This window comes from Sorex fumeus, unplaced genomic scaffold (assembly GCF_029834395.1).
Source record: "Sorex fumeus unplaced genomic scaffold, SorFum_2.1 ptg000037l, whole genome shotgun sequence".
NCBI classification, from domain to species: Eukaryota; Metazoa; Chordata; class Mammalia; order Eulipotyphla; family Soricidae; genus Sorex; species Sorex fumeus.
Genome location: NW_026606094.1, coordinates 14,422,348 through 14,438,139, shown reverse-complemented (window position 1 = coordinate 14,438,139; position 15,792 = coordinate 14,422,348). Strand labels below are relative to the sequence as shown.

Here is a 15,792-nt window from a genome sequence, read left to right as displayed (position 1 = left end):
CAACATGTTCTTTAAACCATAAATTATGTCCCAGGAAATAAGGTCTACAAAGTGACTCCTTAAACTTGGTGCCAATGTGAAGATATTCTATATTCTGCCAAGAAGCACACGCACCAGGAATCTGGGGCCAGCTGCCTTGTGTATTTTGTTACAGATCAGATGAAGACTTGAGTAATCTCTCTCAGGCTGAGGCAATTTGCAAAAGCCTTGACTTAAAAAAAATTGGTTCTCAATTCTCGCTACAGGATGCTATTCACCAAAGGCAATAGGAAAACAAGCAAAGAAAACTTATTCTGACATTAATGTCAAGATTATTTGTCGGCTTATCTGCATGCACAGAAAGAGAATTCAATGTTATTGATGCATCAGCATTCCTAATGAGACAGTGATTTTTCTCATAAAATATTCTTTCAGTATAGGCAGCTCTAAGTGAGTGGTGATGCATCAAGAAAGGTGACTTAGGGTAATAGTTGTGCAGGGCTCCTTGGAGGAAATTAGACTGTCTTTTGTCACCTCAGTTGAATCCTTTTCACCAGCCTCCCTTCCCTTCTATAATGTGCTTCCACGATCACACAGATTTCTTTCTAAACAAATAATTGGATTCCACACTCTCGTGAATTTCTAAGTTATGGCCTTCTGCTTTCACAAGTAGGGCTGTGCCTTGGTTTATAGATCATATAAATATGTGTTTAAGTAAATGTCCATAAATTTAAACTGTTTCAAAATCCTTTAGGCTAGATTTACAAATCCAATACATTAACACAGTAGGAATTTGTTTTAGCAGTTTATTATAGGTCATAAAACTATAATTTTAGCTTTAACTTTGTTATATTTGCTTGCAGTAATAAATATTGTTATGACAATAAAAATTTAAGTTCCTACAACTTATAATGGTTGCAATTTCTTTTTCCTAAAGGTATTGAGTTTAAAAGATTTTCATAAGGAACTTTAAATGTAGCTATAATGTTTTTATTTTTCTGTATTAACTTTTCCTTTGTTTTAATGTAGTGGGATTTCAGGATTTTAACTCCACATTTCTCTGTGCATATAATTTTTACCTCTTATTATTACAAAGTAGGGAAGATTAAATGGTAGCCCTCTGTATCCCAAAAGTATCCTTCTGTTCATTAGTATTTTATTTCCTAATAGAAAATAATAAATACAAGAAATTAATTTAAAATGATGGTAAGTTTTAGGTATTTATTATCTTATGTTTATGTTTTATATCATTCACAATTTAAAAGAAAAAATGCAAAGATGTTTACATTATTAATACTTTTCATCTGTATTGTTACAGAAAGTATTTATATTTAATGGAACCTTTAGAAAAAACCTGGATCCCTATGATCAGTGGAATGATCAAGAAATATGGAAAGTTACAGAAGAGGTAAGGATGCTAATTAAAATAATTTTGAAAATGGTAGCTCACACACAAAAAAATGGTAATCTTAGATGAGATAATTTTATATACTGTATTTGTATATCTCTGTGTATACAACTTCAAAGGGAGAACCTTAATATTCATGAAGTACCCAAGATTTTGGGGTTGGACCATAACTCTCCTCAGTGTAATTGGGCCCATTATTCTTCTCAGTACTTTTGAGAAATTGGGCCCATTATTCTCCTCAATAAAATTATTGATGAGAGTACCCTGTGAATAATTGTACCCATTACTCTCCTCAGAGAGTACAAGAGGGAAAAGAACCTTGGTCTTTTTTGCCACCCAAATCCATCAATGAGACATAAAGGAGAGATACAAATGACCACCGCTCAGTACCTTCTCACCGATTCCCTGTCTTCATTCTGAAGCTTTCCAAGCATAAGGGGAAGGCTTTGCTTTGATTTTTTTTACTTTTTTGGGAAGAAAGGGATGATGATGTTTCAAGAGCACATTCAGATGACTGTGGAAATTCCAGTTCTTCAGAGGATGTAGCTATCAAAGCTTCTAGGTGAAATGCCATGTGAACTTCATATTCCCACAGTCTTGAGGTCCTTAAGACACAGCATAAAACTATAGAAATTATGGATGAAAATAGAATAAAAATTTCTGTCTGTATATGTATATAAATAATATACATATATATTCAGTGGGTGGTTCATTATAAAATTGAAGTATTATAAGGATGAATTGGAGTATAGAGGAGGTAGAGTGAATTATTAGTTCTCTTACCAAGCATTCTAGCTAAAACTGATAATTCCTCAAACTTAAGTATTCTATATAATAAAAGAGAAAGATATTGTTTGTTTTTCCATTAAACTTGAGATTTTAATCTTAAAGGCTCTATGTGGCAGCAGATTATAATTATGGACCCCAAGAACACCTAAATTTATAAATAATTGAGAACAGCTTTATCCAACTATTTTCTGCAAAAAGTTTCTTTTTTGATCTTTGTCGTAGCCTGATTCTGTTTATACTAGATGTTCTTTCCATTTTCTGCTTGCTTTCAGAATGTATCTTGCCATGAGCTTTGAAATGCCCATGAGTGTTAAACACTCACCCATTGAGTGCCCAACCTTAACATGTCCCTAATAAAATACACATAGATTAACCATTTTCATTATCAAAGTTTCCTTATTACCCAACAAACAAGGGTTTCAAAGAAAACATTAACTAAATTGCTGTTAACGCATTTTTAGATCTTTGATGTGAATTCAGGGAATGAACTAGAGGAACACAATGTAACGGGAGAGAAACTTAGGAAGTTTAGACTTCACAAAATGTGTGAGTATTGCCAAGTCACGATAAAAATTTACAGGAAATCATGATCATAACAATAAACTGATATTGTAGAAGACACAGTTAACTTCAGAATTTTACCAGTTTTTATTTTATTTAATCAAGTCATACTTAAGTCATTTTATTAATTCTCTTTTTGATTATTTGCTATTTGTAGATAGACAAGGGGGCTGTAAATATAGCTCTGCACTTTATTTCTTCCTTGGATTTGGCCCTAAAATCCCGTGTGAAAACTTTATCTTTGCTGAACTGAGCAAGACATTATAGAGCCATGAGGATCATGCCTAGATACCAGCACTTAGTTTTTGAAGCAAAGCTGGTCCAAACAGCATTTTCCCCTTACACCCTATGCTCACACCTTTATCTTGGCTCCTTTGTCTTAGCATTCTGGGATAAATATTTCAAGCAAGTTCAAGGGAGACAAAACATTTCTTGAGATGTTGAACTGAGATGGTCTAAGTTACCCCTCTCCTATCCATGCAGGACCAGGTAACTTCTACTAACTTTATTGGCTAAGTAAAGAGAATTTCTAAAGAAATCAAATCCCAAGGAAAGAAAAAATGTTAACACCCTAAAACAATCCCACCCAGTAATTTGGTGGGATTGTTTTAACTTTTTAGGCTTTTATATGTGATAGGGACAACCCAGTGCATGGAAACTAGGTACTACCTAAAAGTTAATTATAATAACCATTTTCCAAATGATCTTTCTGGATTTTTCTCTTTAATGTTATAGTTTGACAGTTCATAATTCATATTTTACTTCTTCTTGGGGAAATTCCTTTGTATTCTCTTTAAGCTCTCATTCTCTTTGTGTATGTCTCTGTCTCTGTCTCTGTCTCTGTCTGTCTGTCTGTCTGTCTCTCTCTCTCTCTCTCTCTTTGTAGATAGACATAAATACACTTGGCAGTGATTACTCCCGGCCCTTTTCTCATGGACGGGAATGTTTTGGGATTTATATGTGATTCTGGGGACTAAATCTGGGCTAGTTGCATACAAAGCAAGTGCCCTAACAACCTCCATACTATCTCTCTGGTCTTTACCCCTCTATGTTAATTACTCCAAAGTAGATCTGCTCACACAGCTCTTTATGTGACATTTTAGCATAGACAGGAACCATAGTACCTACAGTTTCATATCTTCCACTGACAATACTTTTCTATATTTCTAATCCCATCAAGTGGCTTCACCACCCTCTAGTTGACCAGAGCCAAGATCTAAAACTCATGCTCGAGCCTGAGTTTCTCTCTGTCACCACATATAAAGTCCTATCAAGACTCTCCTACAAATATCTAAATCTTTTTGTGACACCAACACTAATTCTCATGTTTGAAGGGATCAGTATGGTTTCCCCTTATTGACTCCCTACAGTTCATTCTGTTCTTTGCAGTTCTGATGGACTTTCATAAATCTCACTGCTGTTCCTTCTCTTCCTAAAGTTTCCTATTGTTTCCTGGACAAACATCACCCTGCTCAGGTGGTATTACAAGGTCCTTCATGTTTGAGTCTTAACCAGGTCTCCTTAAACTCACTTCCAGACTTCTCTATTTGCCATGGTTTTTCCTATGCCCCTTGTCCTTTTAGAGACTTTCTCACAGATTCTCCTCTAAACCCAGGACCCTTGCTAACACTTCACTATCTGCTCCTGCTCAGTACTCAGACCTGTCCTTACACACTGCTTCTTCCCAGGAACCTGCCCTAATGCTTTAGGTCTGAGGGTGACTCTCTCCCTCTTTCAAAGCATTCTTCACCTGAGATAGACATTTTCTTCTTAATTTGATGACACTCCATGGAACACTGTCAGTTCCCTGCAGGTATAGGTGAAGCCCTATTAGTGTGGCATTTCTAGCATGTGGAATAATGTTGGGCACCTAGCTGATATTCAGTAAGTATTGACTAATTGAATGTGTCAAGTGCTTAGTAAAATAAAAAATAAAGGATTCCCAGATATGATACCATGAGCCTGGTCTTGGGATTGATACACAACCTTGAGCAGTCTGAGGAATGTGTCTGAGATTGTTGCTGCAGGCCCACAAGTTACATCCCTGACCTCTCTGGTTCACAGACCTTGTCAGCACAGTGTGCTAGCTTAGTGTTTATTCAGTATCTAAGCAGTGTGTCAGTTGATTCTAAAATAAAGGCTTTTCTGGTAATTCATGTTTTTTAACTTACTTAGTAGTTTCTTATTTATACAGTGCTGGTCTTTTAGAGATCAACTTGAAGAATAGAAGCAATGACCTTTAAGTTAAAAATTTGACCTGCATTGTAGGGTCAAAAGTAATCTCAAAGGGAATTCAGAGTGCTTTTTTCCCTTTTAATTGTTTCATTTTGATTTGGTGGGCCACACCTGGAGATACTGAGAAACTACTCCCTATTCTGTACCTGGAGTTCACTCTGCACAGCTGGGAAACCAGGCACCCTGGGTACTGAACCCAGGTTCTCACATATGCAAGTCAAGCACTCCAGTCCTGAGAATGTCTGTTTTTTATACCTGACCCTTACTGAGATATTCTTTCCAAACACAATTCAATTTTCTGCTTTTTTTACTTGCCACAAGAGCAAATTCCTGTGCCTCAACATTCCAGAGAGTACCAATAGTAAAAGTCAACATTCTAAAGAAAATTCCTCGTCCTTTTCAGAGCGGGGTTTTTAGTTTGATATTGTACAAAACAAAATTTCTTCTGACTAAATAGTAGTTCAGAAAGTAGATATGATTTATTAACTTAATAGCATAAAATTAGTAAGTTCTTCATGCCAAAGTTCTATCTACCTACAAATTATTCATGTTTTTTAATTTTATTTTAAAAAATATTTATTGAGGCATTGTGGTTTGTAATACTGTTCAAGGTAATTGTATGCACGCATCATTTCAGCACTACACCACCCCAGGTTGATGTTTTTGTTTTTAAGATTATTGGAATGAAAATAACTATTAATTTTTAGATTTCTAATAATTCCAAATTAACCTTCGTTTGAACAGAACCAAGCTAACTTCCTTTGGGGGGGGTCACACACATATGTATGTATGTATGTGTATGCATATATGAATATAAAAGATTCTGTAACTAAGGCTCACTAGATAAGATGATATCTGCATAGCAATTTTTATTTCTTTTTTTCCCTCCCATAGCACTTATTTCTGAACAGCAAATCCCACACTTATTATTTTTCTCTCCATCAGGGCCATGAAGCCCTTTATCTCTGAATCCCCAGATATACCATAGTACTGAAATTCAATAAATCCTCTTTAAGAGGCTATTAAGGTGTGTAAACTCGCAGTCATTTGCATCCAAAGAATCAATAGGGTCACTGAACTTATTCTTACCAGTCTACAGAGTTGGAAACAACTGTGTTTTTTCTAAAACAATAGTCTCTTATGCTTCCCATTATCTTTTCAAAACTTATCACAGAATCTGAGCAGCAAAACAACTAAAGAAAAAATGAGTTAAATGTTCAGTGACATCAAAATTTGTTTTTTAAATAACGTATTTTGACCTCTCTCTGAGGAATGACTTTCAAATATTTTGACTCTGCTTCATAGTAAATGAAACAGTGTGATAGGAATGTTGTGAAATGAACTCTAGGTTAGTCTATCTCACTGGTGTTCAATTTTGAAAAACTTTGTTCTCCAATTACTGACAGTAAAATATATTTAGACACAATGATTTACTTGGAGAAAAATTTTATTTGGGAACAAAAATAATACTTTACACTTTACCACAAGGAAGTCTCAAGTCTTTTACAGTTAAGTAGATTTCCTAATATGGCCTTCGGAACTTCATGCTTGATTAGTGTAGTACTAAATAAAGAATACATGTTATTATAATCTTACCAAATCTCAATCCTATTACTAGTGGTATGACATAAATTCATATTATTTCATTATGTCCTACTTACCTATTTACCAAAGCAGACTGTGAAGGGAAAATCTTACAGATCCTCATGCACCATGGGAGTGACCTGGCCCCATCCATGGGGTTTTCCTTATGCAACAGTAGAATAGTTTCATTGGATTAGATGCTTAATTCAGTGTAACCTCTTCCCACAAATTATCTCATATAATCCTCATTACGTTCCTTTGAAGACTATATTATTACTTCCCTCATTTTTAACATGCGAGGTCAATGCGACTTAGTTGTGCCTCTGACATCAGCAAATAATTGCTGGCATAACCCTCAGCTGTTCGGCTTAAGAGCACCCGCCTTTAATCAAAACCTTTCTGATGACAAGACTAACTAATGAATAAATATGTTGAACTTTTTGGTTTTGTTTTGGGGGTTACACCCAACTATGCTCAGACTTATTTCCTGTCCAATATGTTGAAGCTGGCAGGATATTTTATATTTGCATTCCCCAACACAAATGGAACTACATGGGATGTCTTTTCCCTCAACAAGCTGACAGTTTAACAGGGGAATGTGCAAAAATTATTACCATGAGTAGTCCAGAAGAACAAGCTGGGATATTCAACAGGATATTCCAGGCTAATCAGTGGCACAAGTTGTTTGGTGCTGTCAGAACTCAGAATGCAGGGAACTCAATTTTGGATTCATTTGCTCTTTGAGAGAACATAGCTGTATTCTTGTTTGGAAAAGAACTACCATAGGATTATAAAGAGAAATATGCTATAGTTGCCTATATTTTAGAAGGAACCAGGGGATCTTTGTGTGATGCACTGACAATACTTGATATTTTCATTACGGCGCTTAAAAAAATAATAATTGCCTCAACTAAGATCGCTGGATTAGAATTAACACAAAAGAGAAGGAATGGAGAAGTATTTCAAAGTTGTCTGGAATATTAGATAAATGAATATTCTCATCTTGTACATAGTGCTTCGTACCTTAAGAATGAATGAGATCTTGGGAGACTGATGAGTAGACTTTGGTCAGGAAGAAGAAAGTTGGCTTACAGGTGATACTAAGATGTAGTAATAATTGTTTTTGTAAGCCAAGAAATAAATATTTGAAGGAAGAAAAAGTAAGTTCTGTGATATGAGGTGGTGGAGGTAAAAGATACAAATTGATTTTTTTGATATTTTAAATGACAAAATTCTTCCACCTCTTTATACCTCTGAACTGGAAGAAATAAAAAAAATTGTGTACTTCTGACAGCTCTCGAGCGGGCCCAGTAATGTCTCCATTGGAGACTTTGTTGTTACTGTGTCTGGCATATCGAATACTCTCGGTAGCTTGCCAGGCTCTCCAAGAGGGGTGGAGGAATCGAACTCAGGTTGGCCATGTTGGCTGTGTGCAAGGCAGACGCCCTACCCGCTGTGCTATCGCTCCAGCCCGAAATAAAAACTTTTGTGGGGCTAGAGAGATAGTACAAAAGGACAGACTCTTGCCTACCATGTGGTTGCAATGGTCATGGCCCTGGTTCAAATCCCTAGCATCACATATGGTCTCCTGTGTACAAGTAGGGATCACTCCTGAGCAGAGCTACAATTAGTCTCTGAGGGACTAATTACATATTCAGATAATATGTAATAAGTCTACTGTTCATTGACCCTAGAATCCAAAGTGGGTATGTGGAAACCAGTGTAGATAGTATTTTATTTATTAGATCGGATATAAAATTGCATTTTCAGCTGTTAGGACATCTGCTGCTGTTGCTTAGAGCTGCTACCAGCCAGGAAGGGGTCTATTTTTGGCAGATCACTTAAGAAATTTCCATGCACCAGCATGAGTCCACAGATCATAGATGAAGAACAGAGAGTAAGATCATTAAATAAAAACTAAAAGGGAACTTGAGACAAGTGAGAGGTTTTATATGTTGTTTTGGAAAGGAGAGTTTGGCAAGTTCATGGGCTGAATTTTGTATAAAGTAAAACAGTTGAAGAGAATAAGAAAGGTTCTCTAATTCCTACTCATTGTCTTTATTCACTTTCTCAGCCAGTTAGACTTGAGGGTAGTTTCATAAATGAGCTTAGTGAGCTTTCCAGGATACAGTGGAGCAGTCCCCCTTGTCTAATTGATAAACTTGCATTCTCTACCATCTCAGAAACTCCTCTCCAGCAGTAATGACTTCTCACTGAGATTGCTTTAATGAGAATTCCAAGGAAAGGAGTGCGGTTTGCAATGAATTTCACACAGCTAATATTTGTTGAATAGCAGTGCAGCCATCTCTGAATTCATCTGAGAACTCCCTCAAGTCTTTCTTATAGCTATTATGACAGTTTGCCTCTATTACAGTTAGCTAGGAGCACTCTTTACCTCCTGACATAAAACTTCAGACTTCCCAAGTGTAGGAGACAATCATCTGTGTATTTCTTTAACCCTCAAACACTTATAAGTATTTAGCAAAAGTAAGTACGACTGCATTATCTCATTCCTACTTTGGACAAACTGGCAGGTTACCGAATGTAGCCTGCCCACAGGGCAGAGTCTGGCAAACTCCCCGTGGCGTATCCAATATGCCAAATACCAGTAACAATAATGGGTCTCATTCTCCTAAAGAGCCTTGAATATAATCTCAGGGCTAGGATGAAGGAGACCTTACTGGGGCCTACTCGAGGCAATCGACGAATTTGTGATTTGTGAAGTACGACTGCATATTTATCTGAATATGTAATGAGTCAAGCCTTTTTTTGTAAAAGGCTTGCATTTTAAACCTATTCTATCCATTTAAACATTAATAATTTCACCCTAATAGCAAAACACCTTTAAGTCTCCTATTAATATAACACATTTTAACTCAGTTTTTTTACTTTATTGTTTTATTAGTGTATTAATATCAATTTTTATTAATTAAAAAGCTAGGTACTGAGCTGCCATGTGTACTTATAAGAGCTTCTCAGTTAATGGAGCATATTCTATTAAATAAAATAAGTCAAAGGGAGAAGTGAAATGAGATTGATAAAGAAGAATACATATTGGATGATATCACTAATCTGTGGATAGAGAGAGAAAGAATAAGAGAATAAACTGTGTTGAACAATGACAAATCATTGACCTTGGATTACAGACTAACAAATAGTGGAGGGAGGGGATAATGACAATCAGAGCAGGGTGACATAAGGACAGTGGTGGAAGGTCAGGGGCACGTTGGTGGTGGTGATGTGCAGTAACTTTGTACACCAGTACTATAAACATTATTATAATCGTATTGCCTAAGATGTAATAAAAAAATAAAAGCTCCTTTGTTGATTCTTTTATGCTAGCTTTCATACTATATTAGTTCAGACTTGAGAGTGAGAAGTTGTGTAAAAGAGTCTGTCATGATAGAATGAATAACTACCTTCTAAACGGAGTATCTTCCTACCATGAATTCATTTGTGTTGGATTTATTTGTGTGATTTTATAATCCTTAAGCCTTGTAAGAACATACATCATTTTATCATGACTCTTAGAGTACCTGAAGCATAATAGACACTCAATAAACTTTTCTTGAGTAAATAATGAAATACAGAGCAGAAACAAGTACAGGTCAGAGGCTGATCTTTTAGACCTTCAAAATTGTACGGGGAAGTAACCTTGATAAAATGAATATGCGAGGAAGGTTACTATGAAATTAATCTAGAATTCTTATATAACTTTTCAGATTGTCAACCTCAGACTATACCACCCTTTTAAAGTTCAGCATTTTGCCTCTTTCTTTTCTCCAGGTTGGGCTCAAATCTGTGATAGAGCAATTTCCTGGAAAACTTGACTTTGTTCTTATGGATGGAGGTTATGTCCTAAGTCATGGTCACAAGCAATTGATATGCTTGGCCAGGTCTGTTCTCAGTAAAGCAAAGATCTTGCTGCTTGATGAACCCAGTGCTCATTTGGATCCAATGTGAGTTTCAGAATTCCTGCAACTGAAATTATGTAATGCAAGCAGAATCTCAGGAGCCTCCTTCAAATTGACACAAATTCCATTAGGTTTTCACATGTGCTAGTAGAGGTCCCACCCGCCCTAGTATGGAGTAGTTACGCAGTGGAAAAGTCACTATTTGACAAGAGTACAAGTGCTTACTTCCACATATAAGAGCCTTGTATTCTCTTCTGAATGCAATTTGGGAATTTCATGCAAACAGTTTCCTCTTGTCAACATGTGATGTAACATTTCATGACATAGGTGTAATTGGATTCTTATGATTTTACTTTCTATTCAATTTACACAATAGGGGAAATTTATAGCACATGAGAACTACTAGTGAATGCTATATAACTAAACCATTTGTTCACGATTTTTTTTTTCAAAACACTTTCTACAAAATACTTCGTTACAATCTGTTCTGTGGTTGGAAAGTTGATTGCAACTAATTCCATATCTCTTTAATGTTCACGCTATTTATGGGCCAAGGTGTGGCTCAAGTGGAAAAACACATACCTTGCTTACACAACACCTTGAGTTTTAGCCATGTACTGCATACCTCCCCGAGCATTTCCATGAATACCCACGAAGGTATTTATGTAACTATAAGGAGTATAGCTACGTTTTAACTTTAGAGGCAGAATGTTGATTGTTCTGTGACATTATATGTGAATTTTTTTTCTTTTCTAGAACATATCAAATCATTCGAAGAACCCTAAAGCAAGCGTTTGCTGATTGCACAGTAATCCTCTGCGAGCACAGGATAGAGGCAATGTTGGAATGCCAACGATTTTTAGTGAGTTTTCATAATATATGTTCAATTTCATTTCTTCTTTAATTTTTTCATAATAATTTTGCATGTGATAGTTCCTACAAATCACATCAATGTCAAAGTTCTTAAAACATATTTCACAGGGGGGAGGGGGGCTGGAGAAATAGCACAGCAGTTAAGGCACTTGCCTTTTTGTGGCCTACCTGAGGTAAATCCCAAGAATCACATATGTGCCCCGAAGAACTGCCAGGAATGATCCCTAAGCACAAAGTCAGGAATGAACCCTGAGCAAAGCCAGGGGTGGATAAAAAAAAAAGCAAATTAGAAGCATATTATTTATTTATAGTGACAATGAAATTATCTATAAATATCTCTCAAGCTCTTTAGTTGGATTAAGTCATAAAAATGACTAAGTCCCAATGAATGCTCTCAGTAATTAATTCTTCCATGATTGAATCCCAGACAGGTCTGGATAGTCTTAAAAAGTCTAATGTATAGCTTTAGTTTAGTTCAAAGAGAGACTTGGGAGTTTTTTTTTTTCAGTCATCATTTGAAGCTCAGCTTAGAGCATCTCCTATCCATCTTTTCTTTCATTGTGCTTTAAACCTGTCAGATTCTTTCCAGTGATATTCACGAATTCCTCTGGGTTTAGTCATAAGGAAATGCTAAGGATTGTGTATCATGTCATTTCTACAAAGGATTTTCAGGCTCTTGGAGTTAAATGCCGAAGGATTTTACCATTATCATACTAAGTGTCAGGTGATATATTCAGAGACGAACTCATCACCTCCGCTCTGTTGTAGTCCTGTTTAGCCTTTCTATCCTCTGGCCTTGAGTTTGTTTAATTTTAACATGCAAAGAAAGGCATATTAAGCTCAGGCCAATGCGAACCAGTTTGAAATGGTTATGTCTTTTCATATTCCCTGTTGTTAAGGTGCTATGGAGACATTATTTATTTTAAAGTAATATTTAAGATGACTAACATGAAACATTCATGTTTTCAAAGAACCCTTAGTTCCTCAAAAGTTCTCTAAAGAAGCTCTCTTGCTCAGCATTAGACCAATTTAGAAAAAAGCGAGCCAATATCACTTGCCAAGTAGAAAATACCAGCTAATTTCTCAAATGGTGGATTCTCTGTAAAGCCTGAGGATCAGCTATCAAATGTAATATCAAGAGTACGGGAAAGGCAAGCCCTTGGACACTGTTTACTCTTAGGTTTTTATCTTCCTCTGAACCTCTGCCAGTTTCTGTCCTTGCTCTGATCTGTGCTACCTTCTGAGATCTCACTAACGGCCAATTCCCTAGGTCATAGAGGAGAACAAAGTACGGCAGTATGATTCCATCCAGAAGCTGCTGAGTGAGAAGAGCCTCTTCCGGCAGGCCATCAGCTCCTCGGACCGCTTGAAGCTCTTCCCACATCGAAATTCCAGCAAGTACAAATCCCGATCCAAAATCACTGCCCTCAAGGAGGAGACGGAAGAAGAGGTGCAAGAAACACGGCTTTAAAAAGCAGTCCAAGTGTTGGTGTGGGACACTCATTCAAGGACTTGAAAGAGAAAACAGTTTTCACCTCAGATCACGAGAATAAATATTATTTTTAAAGGAAAAAATTGAATAAAAGGGATCAAGGACACACACTTCGATCAAGAAAAGTGGCTATCTGGCGATGGTAAAATTAAGTGAAAGGTGCTTGAAATTCTGGAAGATTTGCAAGCCAGAAAAATCCTTTCCCTTTGGTAGAGATTGGGAAAGTGTCAATAAATGCTAACTACATTAATTCTTCAACTCCTTGTTTAGTGGAACATAAATTTGTATGATTGGAGAACTGTATTCATTCTATTTAAGAGATATGATTAAGTAATGGTAACTGGAAACTTTAGTCATTTGTATAAGCCTGTTTCCCTTTTTCTCCTTTCTCCAAGATACCTAGAAGCACAACAATATAATTCCATAGGCATTCAGACTGTATTTTCCCAAATAAGTGTAAGAAACAAGTGAGAGTGACAGATGGTCCATCAAAATATGACCATGCAACATCTAGCTATCAAGAAAGAGAGAGGACTTCCTGATCCTGGAAATCAGGGTTCATACCATTCAGCACTACTCAAAATACTGATCTGTATAAGAAGAATATATCCCTTACCTAGGAGAAGAGCAGTTTCAATCTCATGTAGGAGACAGAAGCTTACCCTTGGTAATAAATGTTTTCTTCAGCTTCCAAGAAAGTAATAAATTCATTAGAACTCTCAACTGAAAATAATTCTTATGCAGATTCTCTAGTAGAGCATATGTGGAGAGATAAACTCTGGGTGCTGCAAAGATAATTACATGAAATCCAAAGATCTAGGTATATCAAGGGTGATGTTTTTCCAGGATTGCTATTGAACTTCATACTGTATATATGACTACGAGAGATCATGAGCAACATACTGAAAAGATTCAATCATGAATTAGTTTTATATGCTCTCTTTTATAATTTTGCGATGCAAATAAAATTTTCTCTAGGAAATATTTATTTTAATAATATTTCAAACTCATCTATAAATGGTTGTATTTTAAGAATGATTATATCATGAATTATATTTGTATAAAAGAATTTTTATATTTGAAATGTTAACTTTTTATGGCACTAGTTATTTTTATGATAGATTAAAACTGGGGTTGGGGGAGGGTAGCTTGTGGAACCTGGGTTGATACTGGCATGGACTGTGAATTTTCCTGATGGAGTGGAGGAAAGACACATCAGGGCTGACACAGATGTTGCTCACACCTGTATGATTACTGAGCAGCACCGGGTTCCCTCTTAGAAACATTTCTGACAGAAAAGGTACTACAAAATCTACCCACAGCTTTCACGGACACACTGCCTTCAAGCACTAAAGTGACCCTTCAGGTTACCTTCTATTTATTATTGTATGACAATATCATATGTCAATAAAATTCATATATTTGTGTGAAACTTAACTGTTTCCAGATGTCTTCATTAATCAAGTCTCATTGATCTCTTTATTTAGTCTCTAAGACTCATAGACTATATAATAGATAAATATTTCCTTTGATATAGCATCATTGACAATTCCACATAAAGATTTTCCTTTTAGATGTTTTGTTTTTATTCTTTTTTTTTCTTTTCTTTGTTTTTCAGGGCAGGCTCCGAGCAGGGCACAGGGGATTTGGGGGCAATCTTACTGATTCTCACCCAGCTGGGTCAGAGATTTGAAAGTCAGGGCGCAACGGTGGAGTATTATTTGTGCTTTATAGTGCTGGGGACCTCCAGGCTACTCTTGGGGATTCTGTAGGAATGAGAGTGGGGAGGTGGAAGCAGCAAGTGGTGCCGGGAGATGATTTGGGGTCGGGTATAGGCAAAATATGTGCTCTGACCCCTTTGCTACCTTCCCTCTCCATTTATCATTTTTCAAATTGTGGTCATTTATATGTAAAACTTAAACTGCATAAAATTTCCCATTTGAAACACATAAAAATATACAGTTCAGAGACCTGAAGTGCATTTACATTGTACAGTCATCCATGCACAGACCTTTTTGTCCCCTTGCCCCCTCTCTAATCACTAAAGAGAGCGCTCATCCTAACCTCAGATCCTAGCATCCATGAGGCTACTTTCTGTTTCTTTGAATTACCTCACACAGGAAATCATAATGTCTTCAAGTTTCATCCATGTTGAAATATGTTAGAATTTTTTTCCTTTTTAAGGTAAAGGTAAAGGCCCTCCCGTTGATCATTGATTTGCTCGAGCGGGCCCAGTAACGTCTCCATTGGAGACTTTGTTGTTACTGTGTCTGGCATATCGAATACTCTCGGTAGCTTGCCGGGTTCTCCGAGAGGGGCAGAGGAATCGAACTCGGGTCGGCCATGTTGGCCGCTTGTAAGGCGAACGCCCTACCCACTGTACTATCTGAACAATATTCGTCTGTGCCTAAATACCACATAATGTTTACATATTCCCTTGTCAGTGAACACTTGGTGGATTTTACCCTTTGACTGTTAAATCACATTTTTACAGATGAAGTATAAAAAATCTTGTCGTGGGGCTGGAGCAATAGCACAGCAGGTAGGGCGTTTGCCTTGCACACAGCCAACATGGCCCACCCGTGTTTGATTCCCAGCATCCCATATGGTCCCCCGAGCACCGCCAGGAGTAATTCCTGAGTGCATGAGCCAGGAGTGGCCCCTGAGCACCGCCGGGTGTGACCCAAAAAGCAAAAAAAAAAAAAAAAAAAAAAAAAGATCTTGTTGTGACCTTGCTTTCAGGAGTTTTTAGGACTCTTTGAGATTACAACTATTTTAAAATAGACTTATTAGAATAAAAATATTATAATCCAGGGGCTGAAGCAATAGTAAATTAAATACGGCACTTGCCTTTCACATGGCCAACCTAGGTTTGATCCCCAACACTACACATAGGGTTCTCCAAACCCCGCCAGGCTTGACCCCTGAGCACAGAGTCAGGAGTAATCCCTGAGCAC

The 15,792-nt window shown here is 36.8% G+C and overlaps 1 protein-coding gene across 1 annotated transcript in view; it reads left to right on the top strand.

The window, feature by feature from the left end:
• CFTR (CF transmembrane conductance regulator) overlaps positions 1-14,182 on the top strand; it is a 178,606-nt gene extending 164,424 nt beyond the window's left edge. Inside the window, exons 24-27 of the mRNA XM_056118608.1 lie at positions 1,298-1,387; positions 10,343-10,515; positions 11,227-11,332; positions 12,614-14,182. Of these exons, the coding sequence (XP_055974583.1) occupies positions 1,298-1,387; positions 10,343-10,515; positions 11,227-11,332; positions 12,614-12,814 (570 nt within the window). The 3' untranslated portion in view covers positions 12,815-14,182. The remainder of the gene's footprint in view (positions 1-1,297; positions 1,388-10,342; positions 10,516-11,226; positions 11,333-12,613) is intronic.
• The last annotated feature ends 1,610 nt before the right edge of the window (positions 14,183-15,792 follow it).